A 15,410-nucleotide genomic window follows, 5' to 3' on the forward strand; every position below is an offset into this window, starting at 1 on the left:
TTAGCATTTTTGGACCATAGCAAGCATTTCAGTTGCTTGTTATGGAAATTCTGTGTAACAACAGCCTAATGCATTCAACTTTGGGATAACATGTTTCTGATAATTTTTGAGAGACTCAGAGTTTTTAAAAAGACAAGAGGGTATATCCTGGGTAGAGGGAGGGTGTACAAAAACGGTTCTCTTTTAAGAAGAGCCTGAACTCTGAATATCCCTCATCCAATAAGCCCCTGGAAGAGATGCCATGCAACCTGCAAACCTCTTTATAAATCCATTTATGCATGCAGTCCCACATACCTGGAAAAAGAAAGGGACCATTATGATAATCTAAAGGTCTGGCAAGATTGATATTTCTACTGTTTGGAAACATAATGTTTCTCCCCATTAGAGGCATTTTGGAGTGAAGAATATTGATTGCCTTTCAATCAACTAGAGTTGTAAACAACAAACATAGACAGTTCCAAATCCACCACCAAGATACCCTCTTAGTGTAAATGAGGGAATAGATGTCATTAATATTGACTGTCTTGATATATTAGACCTTGTAATCCCTGACAGGGCTTGTTGGTCTTCTGGAAATGAAGTGAGACAATTTGTTTTTAAGCAGATATAGTGCTCTCATTTAAATGTTAATCTTAAAGAGGGAAACCAAGGCTTATGTCTTAGCCCTGTCACAGATTTCCATCAGGGATCCAAATTCTTACAAAAGATATTCATTCAAGCACATAGCAAAATTAAAACAAACCAAGCATAGTCAACTGGGAGTCTAGCAGTCATGAATTCTTTCAGTGATCTACACAACTTAAGTGCTCTGACTCAGGAGGTTAGGTGCTGGACTTCTGCAATCGAAAGCCCAAGTCCACAATCTAAGGCAGATACCAGGACTTCCTGTTGCAGGGCAGGGATGGAGACAGGCATCCTCTGAAGGGAGTCATCTGCCCACCTCAGACAGCAGTGTCGAGATGGGCTGAGTAGCTGGCTGGTGGTGCCTTTCTCTCTCTGGTAACTGCAGAGGCAACTTACCTAAATACTAATAGTTATGTTTTGGTCATAAAAATCCCATCCTCTCAGCCTCCCCAAATGCAATAACATGACTTTTGGGCCTGACAAGGATGTTGTTCACATGATCACAGGTGTCTGTGAGGTATATATATTAAGAAAAATCTTAAATTGTATTAAAGACAACAACTGTTTTCCTATAACTTTCCTACATATGTCAATCAAGTAAAAACACCCAATATATAGCTTATACCCAGTGCATTGTGTCAGGAACTCTTCAAAGAGCTTGTTTTAGATAATGTATATATAAAAAAAGGAGAAACCTTGTAATACTACACATTTTTGTACATTTACAAACTGCTTTTGTAGTCCTGAACATATATAGTCAAAGTGAGATCTGGGCAATATCCCTAGCAAATTGTTATTCATTAAAAGAAAAACAGTTTGAGAAGGGGGCAGAACTCTCTCTGAATTAATTCAAAACTCAACAAATGAGTTTTGACAGGGGAAAAAGAAGAAAACATTTGGAGAGGTCAGACTTTTTGTTCAACAAAGTTAAACATTTTAAATTTTATTCAATTTTATGTTATCATTTCAAAACTGATGTACTATATAGAAGGGATAAATAGCCCTAAATGAAACTCCAGAATGAAACTTTTCATTTCAGCCCACCCTGAAACAGTTCTTCCATTTTCATTTTCTTTAGTTTAGGCACTGAATGAAACAAAACCATATTCCTTATTAAATTACCAAAAATTCTTACAGAAAAAGATCTTTCCATCTAAGGGAATAGCGAAATTCTTAAGCTTCAGAAATATATAAAATATCATTATAACATTAAAGAGCAGTCATATTGTATACAATGCCTGAAATGGAAGCATTTCTTTTAGTTTGTGTTTTTGATGGTTTTGAAAGCATTGTTGAGAAGACAAAATGCAGATAAAATCTTTTATGCAGGCTCCAAATTTCAAGTTGGGAATAGAGACACAATCTACAGTAAAAGAAATAGATTTTTAAAGAAAGTTTTATCTTCATTCATAACAGAATAAAGTTATTCATTAAATGCTTGTAGATGAAAGTTTGGTTAGTGAACATGTTTATCTTCCAATTGAATACAGTTCTGCAAGATATTTTACTTTGCAGTAAAGGCATAACAGCAGCAACTTTTTTTACTTTGCACGCAATGTACATGAAGATGCCACATGATTTACAGGGCTTGATTCCATTCTCACTCGTCAGCTTCCCACTGGTGTTGGTTTAGTGGTGCGATTCCTCTTGATACTGGCTGAATTCCCAGTCTAAGTGAGAATCAAACATGTAGGGTTTTATTTTGTTCAGGACAATGAATAACAATGAGCTTCACTAGTTCTAGAAGCTTTACTTCATTCTGGTGCATATGTTGTGGCCTCTGCTCATTAGCACATACATTCAGGCTCCTGCTAAGCAAAACACGATATATCTGTAGATGAAAGTGCTCGGTGACTTTCGTTCTTTCTGTTCCCACAGCTCTGTGCCCTTTAACAACAGCCCTGCACGCTCTACAGAGACAGCACCAAGTGGCAGCGTACATTCGGAAGGCACAATGGCTCCTGGAGACTCCACATGGTTATAAGCCATCCGCTGGCAGCTGCAAGCCGTGAGACCATGCATTGTGTGCACTCCCCTGTGGTCAGTCAGATCTGCCAGAAGATGGAAACTAGGGCAGGACTGTCCCTTCTATTCCCCGTGCCCCACAGGGCATCTGCAGGAAGAGGGACTGTTGTGGTCCTACCGCTGAGACTGCACGAGTGAGGAGAATTCCTGCGTGCCTACCCCAACTCACGTGCATTGCCACAAGGACCAGCTACAGCCATAATATAGCCCTTACCTCACACTGATAAAGTCTGAAAATGCTGCAGCCCAGATGATAGCATATGGATTGTAATGGAGACCCTTGCACATGGAGTTTCTAAGGAAGCAAAAGAAACCTCCCTTTTGCTCCCTGTCTCTTCTTTGACTGTCTCTCCCTCCCTTGCTCCAGGTTCAGAATCACATCACACAGTAAGCAGGTATTGCAGAGGTGAGCACAGTACGTTTCCCTTCCCTAAGGAGTCACACTTCTGTGTGCTGTGAGCTAAAGGAGGCCAAGCTGCCTTTCTGACTTCGGTTAAACTGGCAGGAGCTGGCAGCCCGGATCCTTCCACCTTTGGTCCCACTTTTGTGTTTCTGCTTGTCGTGTGCAATAAAGCTTTCAATCAGCTTCAGTTTTTCATGCTCTTCCTTCAGGAAGAAGTCAACAAGCACACTCTTCTCCTTTTTGATCTGTTCACTGATGTCCTTGGGGATGTCAGGAATCATCCAGTCAACCAGAACACTGAGGGACATCACCAAGTTCTGCAAACACAGCAACGGATATGAAGAAAGTATGAAAAATAAGAAATACAACCAGAGCAAAACCAAACTTTTGCTATAGCTATGAGGCAGGTATTAAACACATTTTGGTGATGGCATGTAGTATTAACCAGCTGAGTAACGCCTTAGTTCCAGAAACAGCTCATGTTTGTGCACAACTCCCCCTCAGTTGAGCGGCTGAATTAAACACATGCTTCAGTCAGGTTTGAAACGGGAAAGGACTTGGATTCATCAAATGATTCATGGCCTAAGCAAGCAAAACAGCCTTATTCTTTACAGACATTCAAAGGTGATCAGTTCTCAACATCAAATTCATTGAGACTGAGTTCAGAATCCATTACTATAAGGGCAACATCAGTGAAAGCATCCTCCAATGCAATCAAACCCATGTGTTTCTAATTTGGCCTGAGCAGACAGCCGACAACTTTCGTGGTCATTCTGTCCTCAAATCCTTCAGTCTGCTGACAAGCAGGATTTTTTCACACTACCGCAGCGTGCAAGCCACAACCCTGAACCTCAGGTGCCCAGGTCATTACAGGTGATGCTCATAACACAGAGGTACGAAGCAGACTGGGCAAACAGTTTTTCTTGTTTGTGCAATTTGTAGATAAATTATACTTTGGGGTTTATATTATCATGACAATGCTTTGAAAACTGCTGTGTTGCGTAATGCCACAAAATGTGTGAGAATGTTTGCTGACAAGGCTACTAGCATGAACCCTCCGTCCCCATCTGAGACAATGGAGCTAATTAACCAGGGAATGTACTCTGGCAGAACAGCAGGCAGGCTATTTGAAGCCCAGCATAACCAGTTGGTTTCAAATGTTTTTCAGCCAGTGGTGGAAAATTACTGAAGACAGAGCAAAGAAGCAGAAGAGGGCAATATAAACCAGGCAAGACTCACAGTCACACTTAGGAATATTGGGCAGGTGAGGAGAAAAGACAGGCAGATTTCAATATGAGGAGTGGACCTAATTTGACTGAGGAGGGATCCCAGATCATGGAGGAGAGCGGGCGGCTTTTGCCGTTCAGAAGGCAAGCTATAATAGCAAATATTGCTATCATGCCAATGAAATATCCACACTGGGGAGAATTTACTCCCTTTACTTGTAGAAACTAGCAAAAGACCTTGGAGGATTTATTACTTCTGTTTATTTCTTGCTTTGGGTAAAGAATAGCATTTCACAAGGCTACATAACATTAATGTGCTTTTCACAAGCAGTGCCCTGAGAGTATAAAAGCTGACAGAGTCCACTTAACTGAAATGTACAACAGCCTGGGGTACTTTGGGGATCGCTGCTAGTGCCAGGGGCTAATGCAGGCTGTGGGGCTTCCCTTCCATGAAGGGAGAGGACATCTCTGCTGAGGAGGTGGCCACAGCGCTCCGAAGGGAGAACCTGTGCTGCAGCCCACTGACTGAGTGCAAGCGCATCAGGCTGGGTATCTGCAAACAGAAAGGCTCTATCGGACATGGGCTTCTTTGGCACATGCATTTCAATTCATTTATTATGACATTACCATGACTGAAATTGCAGCAACTCAGCAGACTTACCTGAAATAGAATCACAAAAGCCAAGCGAGCCGATAAGACCGCCCAGTACTGTTTAGAAAACTCATACTGATTTTGGGACCAAGGTGGTTCTCTGTAGTCTTTGAACCTGTCAGCGGAGACAGCTCAGTTATGACACAGTTCCAGCAATCTCCTCCTGCACCAATTGCTTTCATTAACATAATTTTCCAATCACAAAACCTAAAGAGTCAAATCTTCCAGATGTTCCTACTTCAACCCTTATTATGAAATAAAACTCCAGAATTAGAGCTGGACTATCTCCACTGAATTTAGCAAGCTTAGCCTGGTTTTCACAGTTGTAACCAAAATCAGAACACTATTCCAATGTCAGAAATTTCCAGATTTTCCAGGATTTACAAATGTCCCCTTTTTTTCTGTTAATGTTAAATTGATGTCAGTGTACAGGGAATAAAGTGTTGAAATTAAAGCACAGCGATAGTCCAAGGCAATTTCAGACTAAAGGACACAAACCTGCATTCATCTCACCTAGATTTTTTTTAATTTAGGGAATAATTCAGCCCACATAAATCTGACTCACACTTCGGTGGTTCCTGTCTTTGCATTAACGACAGGGGGAACCATGGGAAAGACACTTCCTAAATTAACTGTCTAGCCTTAGACAGGATAAAACAGAGCCTTCGTGGTTTGGTGTAAAGACTGATGCTTTTAGTATTATCATCAATCATTTGGAAGTAAACAACAAGCTAATAAAAGTCACAGATGCTCCTAAATTGGAAAGTTTTGCAAATAGCAGGAAACACAGAAAGCAATAAGAAATACAGACAGGAAACACAATGAGAATAATCCGGGGAAATGGAAAATAATTAAAAATAAAACAATTGAAGGATTTTTGAAAGGATAGAGTTTGAAAGAAAATGCAATGAAAATAGCCTGGAGCTTACAGTGGCCAGCAAGTTAGCACAAGTTTGAAATACGGCAGCAGGACAGTATGACTTGTGGATGTACAAACAAAAGGCACGATGGTGCTGGGGGGCATTAGCCCTTCTCTGAACAGTTCAGGTAAAGCCACACCTGGAATGCTGCATTCAGCCATTCAGCTGTGGGGACTTCAGAGGAAAAAGAAAGGGAAAAAAAAATAGAAAAAGAAAAAGATAGCGACAAATTGAAAGCAGTTCAGCAAAACAATCCAGGGGCTGAGGACAATGACTCACCAGCAAAGATTAAAGAAGAGCACATGTATTGCTCTACTTTGGTAAATAACAGCCACAGTTGGACATGATAACCATGCACAAATTGTGCCCTTAAGACTGAAAGGGATAATTTAGTGTTGTTCGCAGTGTTTGACTAGGAGTAATGGGATGAAATTAAGAAAGGGAAAATCTGTTTTGAATACCACAAAACCCTTCCTGACAGTAAGATTCATTAGACTGTGGAAAAGCCTCCATTGGGGGATGATGGAGAAGGTTCATACATAAAATGTCGGCTTCAGTTTGCAGGTGTGCTTTCCAAAATTACCTTCAGGTTTTGTCCACACGGCTTTGCACGTTAAATTACACATTTACAATCCACACATCCCCTACACCCTGCCTTGCTCTCCCCCCCTCCGCCGCCCCAAGAAATTCATTCTGAAATGCTGGATGTAATTCTGTGATGCACCTTCTGGAGACAAAGGACACAAGGTACAACACACGGTGAGGGCAGGGAGGAGGGAGAGGAGAAAACAACTGTAAATTGGGGGCTGTATTGATTTATGGAAGCACTACCAGGCCTATGTTAGACTCTGGATTATTTATTTTGTTCAGCTGTGCATACACAGCAGCCAAGCTCTCCATCCTGTCTTACACAGGATTCCTGTTTGGTCCTATGCTGTGCCTGCACCGTGAGATTCCCACTCTAGTACTTTTCTCTACAACGTGGACTCCCACGTGCTTCTCAAACCCGTGTACAAGGGCTGCAGCGAGGGCCAGAATCAGTTCCCTTGAATTGAATCTGCTTGAACATCAAAGCCAGGAAAACCACTGAGTTTGTTGTGGATTTTGCCTGGCACTATAAATCAATCCCAGTCTTGAAACAGAGCCCAGGTTCACCTGGAAGGGTCACCAACTGTGGTGGGTTTTCTATTTAATGTACTCCGAGCGTCACAAACTATGCAAGTGTTGCAGATCCTGTGGAAATTTCCACCTGACTCAGCTGGAAATCACACTGCTTAGGATGCCTGAATCTGCATTCAACAGAACATTAGCTAATGATTTATGGTGAAGGGAGATGTTGTCAGAGCTACAGACAAGGTAGCTGGGCCCCTCCCCACCTCCCTTTTTAATTATTCTAAGGCACATGGGACTTCAAAGTACAATAGCCTGGGTCTTTTCTAACCACTATATTCTACAGGTAGTTTCTTTTTTAAAAAGACCATCTTTTCCCTCACCTCTTCAATTCTTCATTCTTAAAGTAATTAATTCAGCAGGTATGCAAGGAACAGCAAACGACCAATGTTACAAAGACTATTGTCTTTCAAAAACAGCAAACAACTCTAATTCCACTGAAAAGGGGCAAGATTATGAAATAGTCAATGATGTGGTTTAAGAATAGAGCACAGAAAAGTTCCGAGGGAAAAAAAAGAGGAAAATGCACCCTGAAAGTAGAGAAATGTTGTGGAAGTGAGGATGGATGGAGAGGACCTGGCAAGACTTAGACAAAACTGAACTGAAGCCAGAGCTAAGAGAAATGTGCTAGTACATTTCACAAGTATATTGTGTGGAGAAAAAGAAAGACTTGTATAAAAAATCAAAATGTGTATGTAGGTGGAACTGCAAATCAGTCTAAATGAGCTGATCTGTTTAATTTCGTTTTTCAGCTGGTCTTTGACAAGAAATTGAAGAAAACATGACCGAATCACAAGGAAATAGTGTTTCAGCAATGCAGGAGTACATAAAAATTGTTCAGGGAAAAACATTAGAATCCACCACTGGTCACTGGGAGTAGATGGGATGAATCCCAGGGCATTAAGAAAATTAGTTCATTCAAAGACACCTTATAAATTTGCTGAATATTGGAGCAGACTTTCACTAAGGGAAAAGTCCCTCTAATGACTCCATATCTGCTGGTTTCTCCTTTTCAGTGCGATCAGCATGCTTTCATGTACTCCCTTATCATACCAGATTATAAAGATTAAAAGGGCAAAACCAATAAAAACGTCACATAACTTAGCAAGCTTTGCTTTTAATTTGCCTTCAGCTACACAAATGTCGTTTTGCTCTGAAAAAAATCATTACAACTAATGCTATGCGTCAGAATGGCGTTACAGCAATGTTTATTTGGAAGCAGTGTCAAAGAGTTCACAGCATTGTAGAAAATGCTGCTCAAAATATTCAAAGAATGTATTCTGGATATTCGGTGGGAGAGTTGTTTCTGGCTTGTTATGGTTATTTTTAAGATACCTTAATCTCTGGCAATGCCCGTAAGGAGAAAAATCCAAGCTTATTGTAACCACATTTATCTCCAGAGGTCACAGAAATCTAAGAATAAGAGAGGTCAGCTTGTTCCCAACATATTTGCCAGAAACAGAAAAGCAGATTTTATTTTCAGCTTAAGGGACAGTGTTTGTTGCCTGTCTCTTGGGACACAAGCTAGATACCCCATATTTTATCACAGTGATAGTTCTGTCCAAAGCTGAGATTTGATAACATTCAAATGAGGCAGGTGATAACAAGAAACAGTGATGTGGATGCTGACATTTTTCCTAATTGTTCCCTGATAATAGAACAGAAATGCTCTCACAGTTATTTCTCATTCAGACTAGTACATGGTCAAACATTTAGTATATGCTTCTTGTTTGCAATAATTATTTTTTTTCTCGATGGCATAGACTTGATATTATCAGACAGGGACCACTTTTATAGTGTGGATTGCTCCCTTCTCCCTGTATTTTGGCTCTGTTGAATCCATGCTCAACTGAGGAGCGCATTTCATTGCTGCTGCTAATGCACACATTTCCAAATAGAGTGCCGGTCATACATCATAACGGCCAGTGACCGAGACCAGGTAAATAGTAGCAAAGTGAAAGTAGCAAAGTCACAGTGAAGCAGGAGATCCATAAGGATCGAGATGCTTGTTAAAGGAAAACACATGCTAATTTGGGGATAGAAATGAAAAAGTGCCAGGAACTGAGAGCAGAAAAGCATTTCACAGACTTACAAGTCCATCAGAAAGTACGGAGATGCAGCAGAGCCTCACAAGTAACATTATACTAAGAAGTAGCTCCTAGCAACATACTGAAATGAGGAACAGCAGAGCTCACAGGGAATAACATCTTGAGAAAAGAAAGAGGACAGGCCCCAGGTTTAAAGTGCTTTACCCTGTCTGCCACAAACAAGACAGCATGTAGAGGACAGCATGCAACTTTAAGCACCAGAGAGCTCTTTTTTGCTTTCTGTCTGGCCTCAGCTGCCATCCGACTGCCTCCTGAGAGGTTCCTTTAACAAAGCTCAAAGTTCCTGACCCCAGGACATGGCTGTGCTACCTGACTTACATTCTCTCTCCTTACCTGCTGAAGAGCTAGGAGTCTTATCTGTGCACTCATCTAGCCCCCACGGCAGTCAAGGTCAGAAGGTAGGCACACCCCAACGGCGGTGCCTGAGTCAGAGGGCCAGATTTCTCTCTCCATTTTCTCTGCTTCCAGTGAAGGAACCGAGATGTGCCATTTTTGTGGGTGATACACATATACATATACATATACATATACATATACATATACATATACATATACATATACATATACATATACATATACATATACATATACATATACATATACATATACATATTTCTCTCTCCATTTTCTCTGCTTCCAGTGAAGGAACCGAGATGTGTCATTTTTGTGGGTGATACACATATACATATACATATACATATACATATACATATACATATACTCTGCTTAAAATCAGTGGGATCCTAATTATGATTAAAATTCCTTGCACAAGAGGAGGAGATAAACTTGTGCAAGTTACACTGAATAAGGCCAACTTTAAGACTTCTTTTGTGAAAACTATTACATTATGATATTTACTATATTCTCAAAGATGAGTATTGATTTGTAAGCCTCATTGAAGAACTTCCATCTACCCCTTCTCAAGTTATTTGAGCAAAACATCTTGTTCTCTAATAAAATCAGAATGGAAAAGCCCCCTGATTTCATGGGAGATAGGTATGTAGTCTACATTTAGAAATGTGAAGTCATTTAGAAGCAAGGGGAGGTTTTTGGCTTCAGGAACCTAGCTAGAATATGATCACTTAAATAATCAGTGAAAAGAAGTGAACTGTTCTGAAGGGCAATCTACAACGTCTGTTAGAAGCATAATTACAATGTTAATTTCTGTCTTTGCTTTTAAGTGGCTGCTTGTTTCTAAATTGATTTTTAGAAAAGTCAAATCAACAAATATTTAAAATTAATTTAATTTTGTAGGTGTTTTAAAAGTAAAAATGTTTGATTTATTTGAAATATTTTCTCTTCTCAACTTTAACATGAAGACAAAGATTTTAGTAGGACAAAAATGTGCACCCTAACTAGCTTTAGTTACAAGCCTTCTATGTCATGCTGCAAGCTGCTCTTGCAGATTTATGAAAGAGACTAATAATCATAACTTAACAGTAACCCTATAAAAAATTTCCAGCTGCCTTAGCTATTGTTATCTGCTCTGTAAATACAATTTTTTTAAGGAACTCTGAAAGTCAGGTATACAGAAATGTAGGGAACACTGGAACTAATAATGAAGAACTCTCCCTGTATTTTGAATAAGATTTATCAAGGACAATGAATTCAAGTGAATGGGAGGAACAGAGAAAGAATTCTGAAGCTCTAAACAGAAAACACTACTTGATATTTACAGTATCTGCAATACAGTATCTGCAATACTAGCAGTATTTTCTGCCAGTATCTGAGCATTCAATAAACCCGTATTGCAAGAAAAAGCCAGTCTGTTGCTAGATGATATGTGAATGTCATCTGTAAGATTTGTCTCGTCATTCTGCTCTGCTTGGTGACTGATTTTGTGCCCTTGCTTTGACACCGACGCTGAGAGAATATGGTGAAAGATTTCGAGAATCCCACCTTTGGCACTTTAGCCCAGATTTGATCTCAGAATAAAACCACACAACGAAAGCATGAGAGCGAAGACCTGAGTTTGAGAAAGGAGACTAGGAAGTCTTTCCTTTCACCTAGAGGTGAAACTGGTTTTTGAACCAGGACAGGTTCAGATGGCAACTACCAGGAGTACTACATTCAAAAGCCTTGCCACGCATTCAGAAAAAGACAGAGAACGTATGCAAATACATTATGCATAAAAACAAGGGAGGCCAATTAAAGACCTGTGTATATAGTAAAAAACATATAAATGAAGGCTATACATCTGCACTACAGGAGCCATGGACTAGACATTTTGGACATAGTTTAAAGGAAGTCGAGCTTTGTTTCCCCAGTCTGAAAAGATGAATCTGAAATATAAGACATGTAAATGGGGAATGGTGCAGCTTTTAAAGATGGGCAGAATATATTGAAAACTCAGATCTCATCAAGTAAACACTGAACAACATAAAGAAAAAGAAAGCCTGATTCTAATTAGTGGGTGTCCCTTTTAAAAACTCATTGTTTTTAATGAAAGTTATGTCTTTCAATAAAGAAGGGATTTTTTTTATTTGAGTAAGTCTACCTAAATTGTTTATTTTACCTTTTAATGCACTGGAAAAACCCTTCTAAGAATCTTTTAATATAATGAGAATACTCTAAAAACTGTACTCTTAAAACCACTTTTTTAAAGGCACAAATATTATCAGTTCCTACTTGGAAAAATTTTGTCTGACAACGGCCCAAAGGAATTACTTCGACTATGCAAACTGTCATTAGAAGTACTTTACCTGCAGAATAAAACATCCTGTGCAAATGGGGAATTTTCTGGCTGTGTTCCAGCCTTGAGATGACTGACATTGAAGTATGAGAGCGTGTGATTGATGAAGCCATGCATGGTTCCATTTTGACTGTATGCATATTGATACATAAGGCGTGGAACAAAATCAGATGTGACAGCAATTACAAAAGCCTGAGAGACAAAAAAAACCCAAAAACAACCAAACAACAGCGTCATGAATCTATGTCTAATGTGTTTCAGGTTAAGTTAATTCAGGTGATAATTTTCATGTTCGAGTGAATTTAGAGTGGTGATGAAATGAGAGTTAAATGGCCAGACCTGGTGCAGAATGTATACTTATAGGAATGCACAGTAACCTGCTCTGTCTCTCCAGAGGAGGGGTGTAGTTAGGGAGGTGGAATATTTCTTAGACCATAGAGCAGCAAAAGCAATTAATGTACTGTAGATTTCTCCAGCTCTTTCCATCCCTGGAGCCATTACGAGTTTTATCACTAATTTTAAAAAGCTACAACAACACGTAGTAGCTAGCTGGTATAATTTGGAGTATGATTTGGTGTAGTTACACAGTGTTATCTGAGATAAACCAGTTGAGTGTAAGGTAGTCATCCTCCATTTTCCCTTCTGCATCTGGATTTACACATCTGACACTGGTGGATCTCATGCTGGTATAAAATTTGTATAATTGTGAAGTGAATCAGACACAGAATTATCTAGATCATATCAATAAGAATTCATTATATTCATTTTAAACTACATTTTGCTAAATAGTTCTTCTGCATCAATATTATTCAGATGGAGAAGCAGAACTGGGCATTCAGTATTTTTTTTAAATTGGGTATGCACATATTTACGTTTTTGTCAACAAAATGTCATTCACTGATATTTTAAAGGAATCCCCAGGAAATAAAAACATTTAGAGTTTTTTTGACACAGAAAATAACCAAGGATCATGAATTTGCAAAGCATATTCAGATAAAACTGAGAGGTTGCAGAGTGCTCATCTGTGCTCATCTAGCACAGGTCAGTGCTGGAAATCTGAAATCTATGCCTGACTGCAACATCATGGGTATGTGCAGGTCTGCACAGATTTCATACCTTGAATCCTGGAAACTGCCGAGCCATAAGTGAACAATGCTCCACCCAAGTCAAATGACACTGCTTCTCTGGAGGCATTATATTTCTCCCAGTTGTAATGATAGCTTACATACTGCTACAGAATGCTGTTGTGCTGGATGCTATTGTACTAGATAAATTGCATAACACCACTGAACAAGTTTCCCCTTCAGTAGTGACAATCATCTGCCTTTCTACAGTGCATTGATACCTTTGATATTTTATGGTTAGACTTGATGATCTTAAAGGTCTTTTCCAATATAAATGATTCTATGATCTGTGGGTCAAAAACCCACTCAATAGTATTATGATTAAATTCCTGGGGCATAAGTTTTTTTATCTTAAAGAATATACCGGAAAATTTTACTTAAGGAATACATGTAGAACAATAAACATAATATATCTGTATAGCAGACATGCATTATGTTCATCTAATCGTTGTTCTATGAAAGAATGTACCTTTCCATTAAGATTTTGTAGCTTGGGGAGTATGTAACCCAACTCAAAAAAAAAGCTACTGTTACAGAAATACTCATTCTTTGGGAGAAATTATGTTTAGGGATATAACCATACCTGTATATATCAGAACAAATGCTAATGCTCTCTAGCTAAGGACTTTCTGCTCCTAGAATCTAGGATGTCGTATGTACATCCTTTTTATTCATACCAACAGTTATACTAGCAGAGTAACAGAAAAAGACATGGGTATGAATAAGAAGTAGATCTTTGCCAATTATCTGGAGTGTTGCCTGCTTATATCCCCTTCATTGGTTGTTCTTATCTGAATTAGTCTTCCTGTCCTACATAACACAAGGACAGACAGAATGAGATGAGTGAACGGTCATCTCATTTGTAATTAAATCATGTTTTACACTTCCACAAGAACGAATTGGGTAACTTAGATTTTATTGTCTTTTACAGCAATTAGGAAAATTAGACGTTACTTTTAAATTATGTTGAAGGAACAATATAAGCTCCCAATACCATGGTTAGAAACTGGTGTAACCAAATACTTACATTAATGATAACTGAAAGCTTTCCAATACCACTCAAAATGTTATACCAAATACCTGTAAATGAAAAACAGAACTTATTAATGAATTTACTACCATTTTTCTTCTTCCTTATTGAACTTTTGGTGTTAACATCACTGCAATGTTTCTTCACTGCTTACCTATATCTTTTGCTCTTACTGTGTCTGGCCTCCTCAGTTCAGTAACAAACTTTTTTGCATCAAGCCGAACTTCTATGATGTTGTTCAGAAGAGCAAAGAGAGGTGCCAGAGGGAAGGAGGCAACAAAGAGTGTGACAAAGCCAAACTGGATAACTGGAAGAGAAATATGCAATGTTTTTTGATATCTTCTGAAGGGAGCTGGTAAGTGCAGCTGACAGAAAATCGTTGATGAGCTTTGTGGGTTACCAACAAACCAACCAACCAACCAAAGAAAACTCTCTCACTTTGAAGTGGATGGAACACTCTGTATCACCTTGTTCCCAGTACTAGACTACGAGCACCACAGAGTTCAGCTCAGCACCCATACTATAACGATATAAACAAAAAGACCACGTTGGTTTCTGAGTGCATTCTGCCTCTTCTCTGTCTTCATGCAAACAAATTGTTTTCTAACAGCTAAGGAACCAATGTTACTCTGCAAAAGCACAATGCTGACACAACTGTGTTTTTCTGACAACTCTCAGTGCTCTAGAGATGTTTGGAATAATGTAGTAGAAAACTAAGTTCCTTCAAGCAAGCTTCTTCAGTTTTTGGGTGGGCAGAGTATCCTTAATTCCTGCTTCTTTCAATGGCGCTTCAGGATCTACCTCATCTGGGTGAATCTCATTTGGGTACAACTAGAGTCTGAAAAGGGGTAACTTTTTTTTTTCCTCCAAGGTGCTGAGGAATTAACAAGTTGCCTAAAAGGCTGTGTCTTCCATGGAAAGCAGGAAGCATGAGTGGTAAATGTTACTCATGAGACTGGATCATTTCCTTGTAAAAATGCTACATTATTTTAAAGTAATACTTCAGGGAAGTGAGAGAGGTTTATTACCTCAGAAAACTAATGAGTAGAAGAAGAGGAAAGAGACCAAAAAGCATGCTGCCCAAATACAAAGGCAATAATCCAAATAAGATTAAACTAATAAATCTAACTTTGACTTACACTCCAGAATTAAATAAACAGTAGTATAGAAAAAAGGTTGGTGTGTATGAGGCCCCGTTTATTTATTTTGCATCTTGTTTGACAAATCCCTGTATAAGTTGTCTCTCCACTATGGGATGAATCTGTTGCACTTTTTGTGAACATCAGGGGTTTACGTAGCACAACTATTTACTTAAAATCATTTCCTTATGCACTGTTGTCACAGCCTACAAATAACTGATAAAACAGCTTTCTCCAGGATCTTCTCCTGCATGCATCTTTTTTTGTGTGCAGATTGCAAGTCTGACTGACATTCCT

General features: G+C 39.1%; 1 protein-coding gene across 1 annotated transcript in view; it reads right to left on the minus strand.

The window, feature by feature from the left end:
* Positions 1-3,087: 3,087 nt before the first annotated feature.
* Positions 3,088-15,410, minus strand: part of ANO2 (anoctamin 2, calcium activated chloride channel) — a 46,821-nt gene continuing 34,498 nt past the window's right edge. The window contains exons 9-13 of the mRNA XM_010297202.1: positions 14,129-14,281; positions 13,972-14,024; positions 11,831-12,012; positions 4,940-5,045; positions 3,088-3,369 (exon numbers count right to left, since the gene is read on the minus strand). Coding sequence (XP_010295504.1) covers positions 3,088-3,369; positions 4,940-5,045; positions 11,831-12,012; positions 13,972-14,024; positions 14,129-14,281 — 776 coding nt within the window. The remainder of the gene's footprint in view (positions 3,370-4,939; positions 5,046-11,830; positions 12,013-13,971; positions 14,025-14,128; positions 14,282-15,410) is intronic.

The sequence above is a fragment of the Phaethon lepturus genome, unplaced genomic scaffold (assembly GCF_000687285.1).
Source record: "Phaethon lepturus isolate BGI_N335 unplaced genomic scaffold, ASM68728v1 scaffold5401, whole genome shotgun sequence".
Classification (NCBI taxonomy): domain Eukaryota; kingdom Metazoa; phylum Chordata; class Aves; order Phaethontiformes; family Phaethontidae; genus Phaethon; species Phaethon lepturus.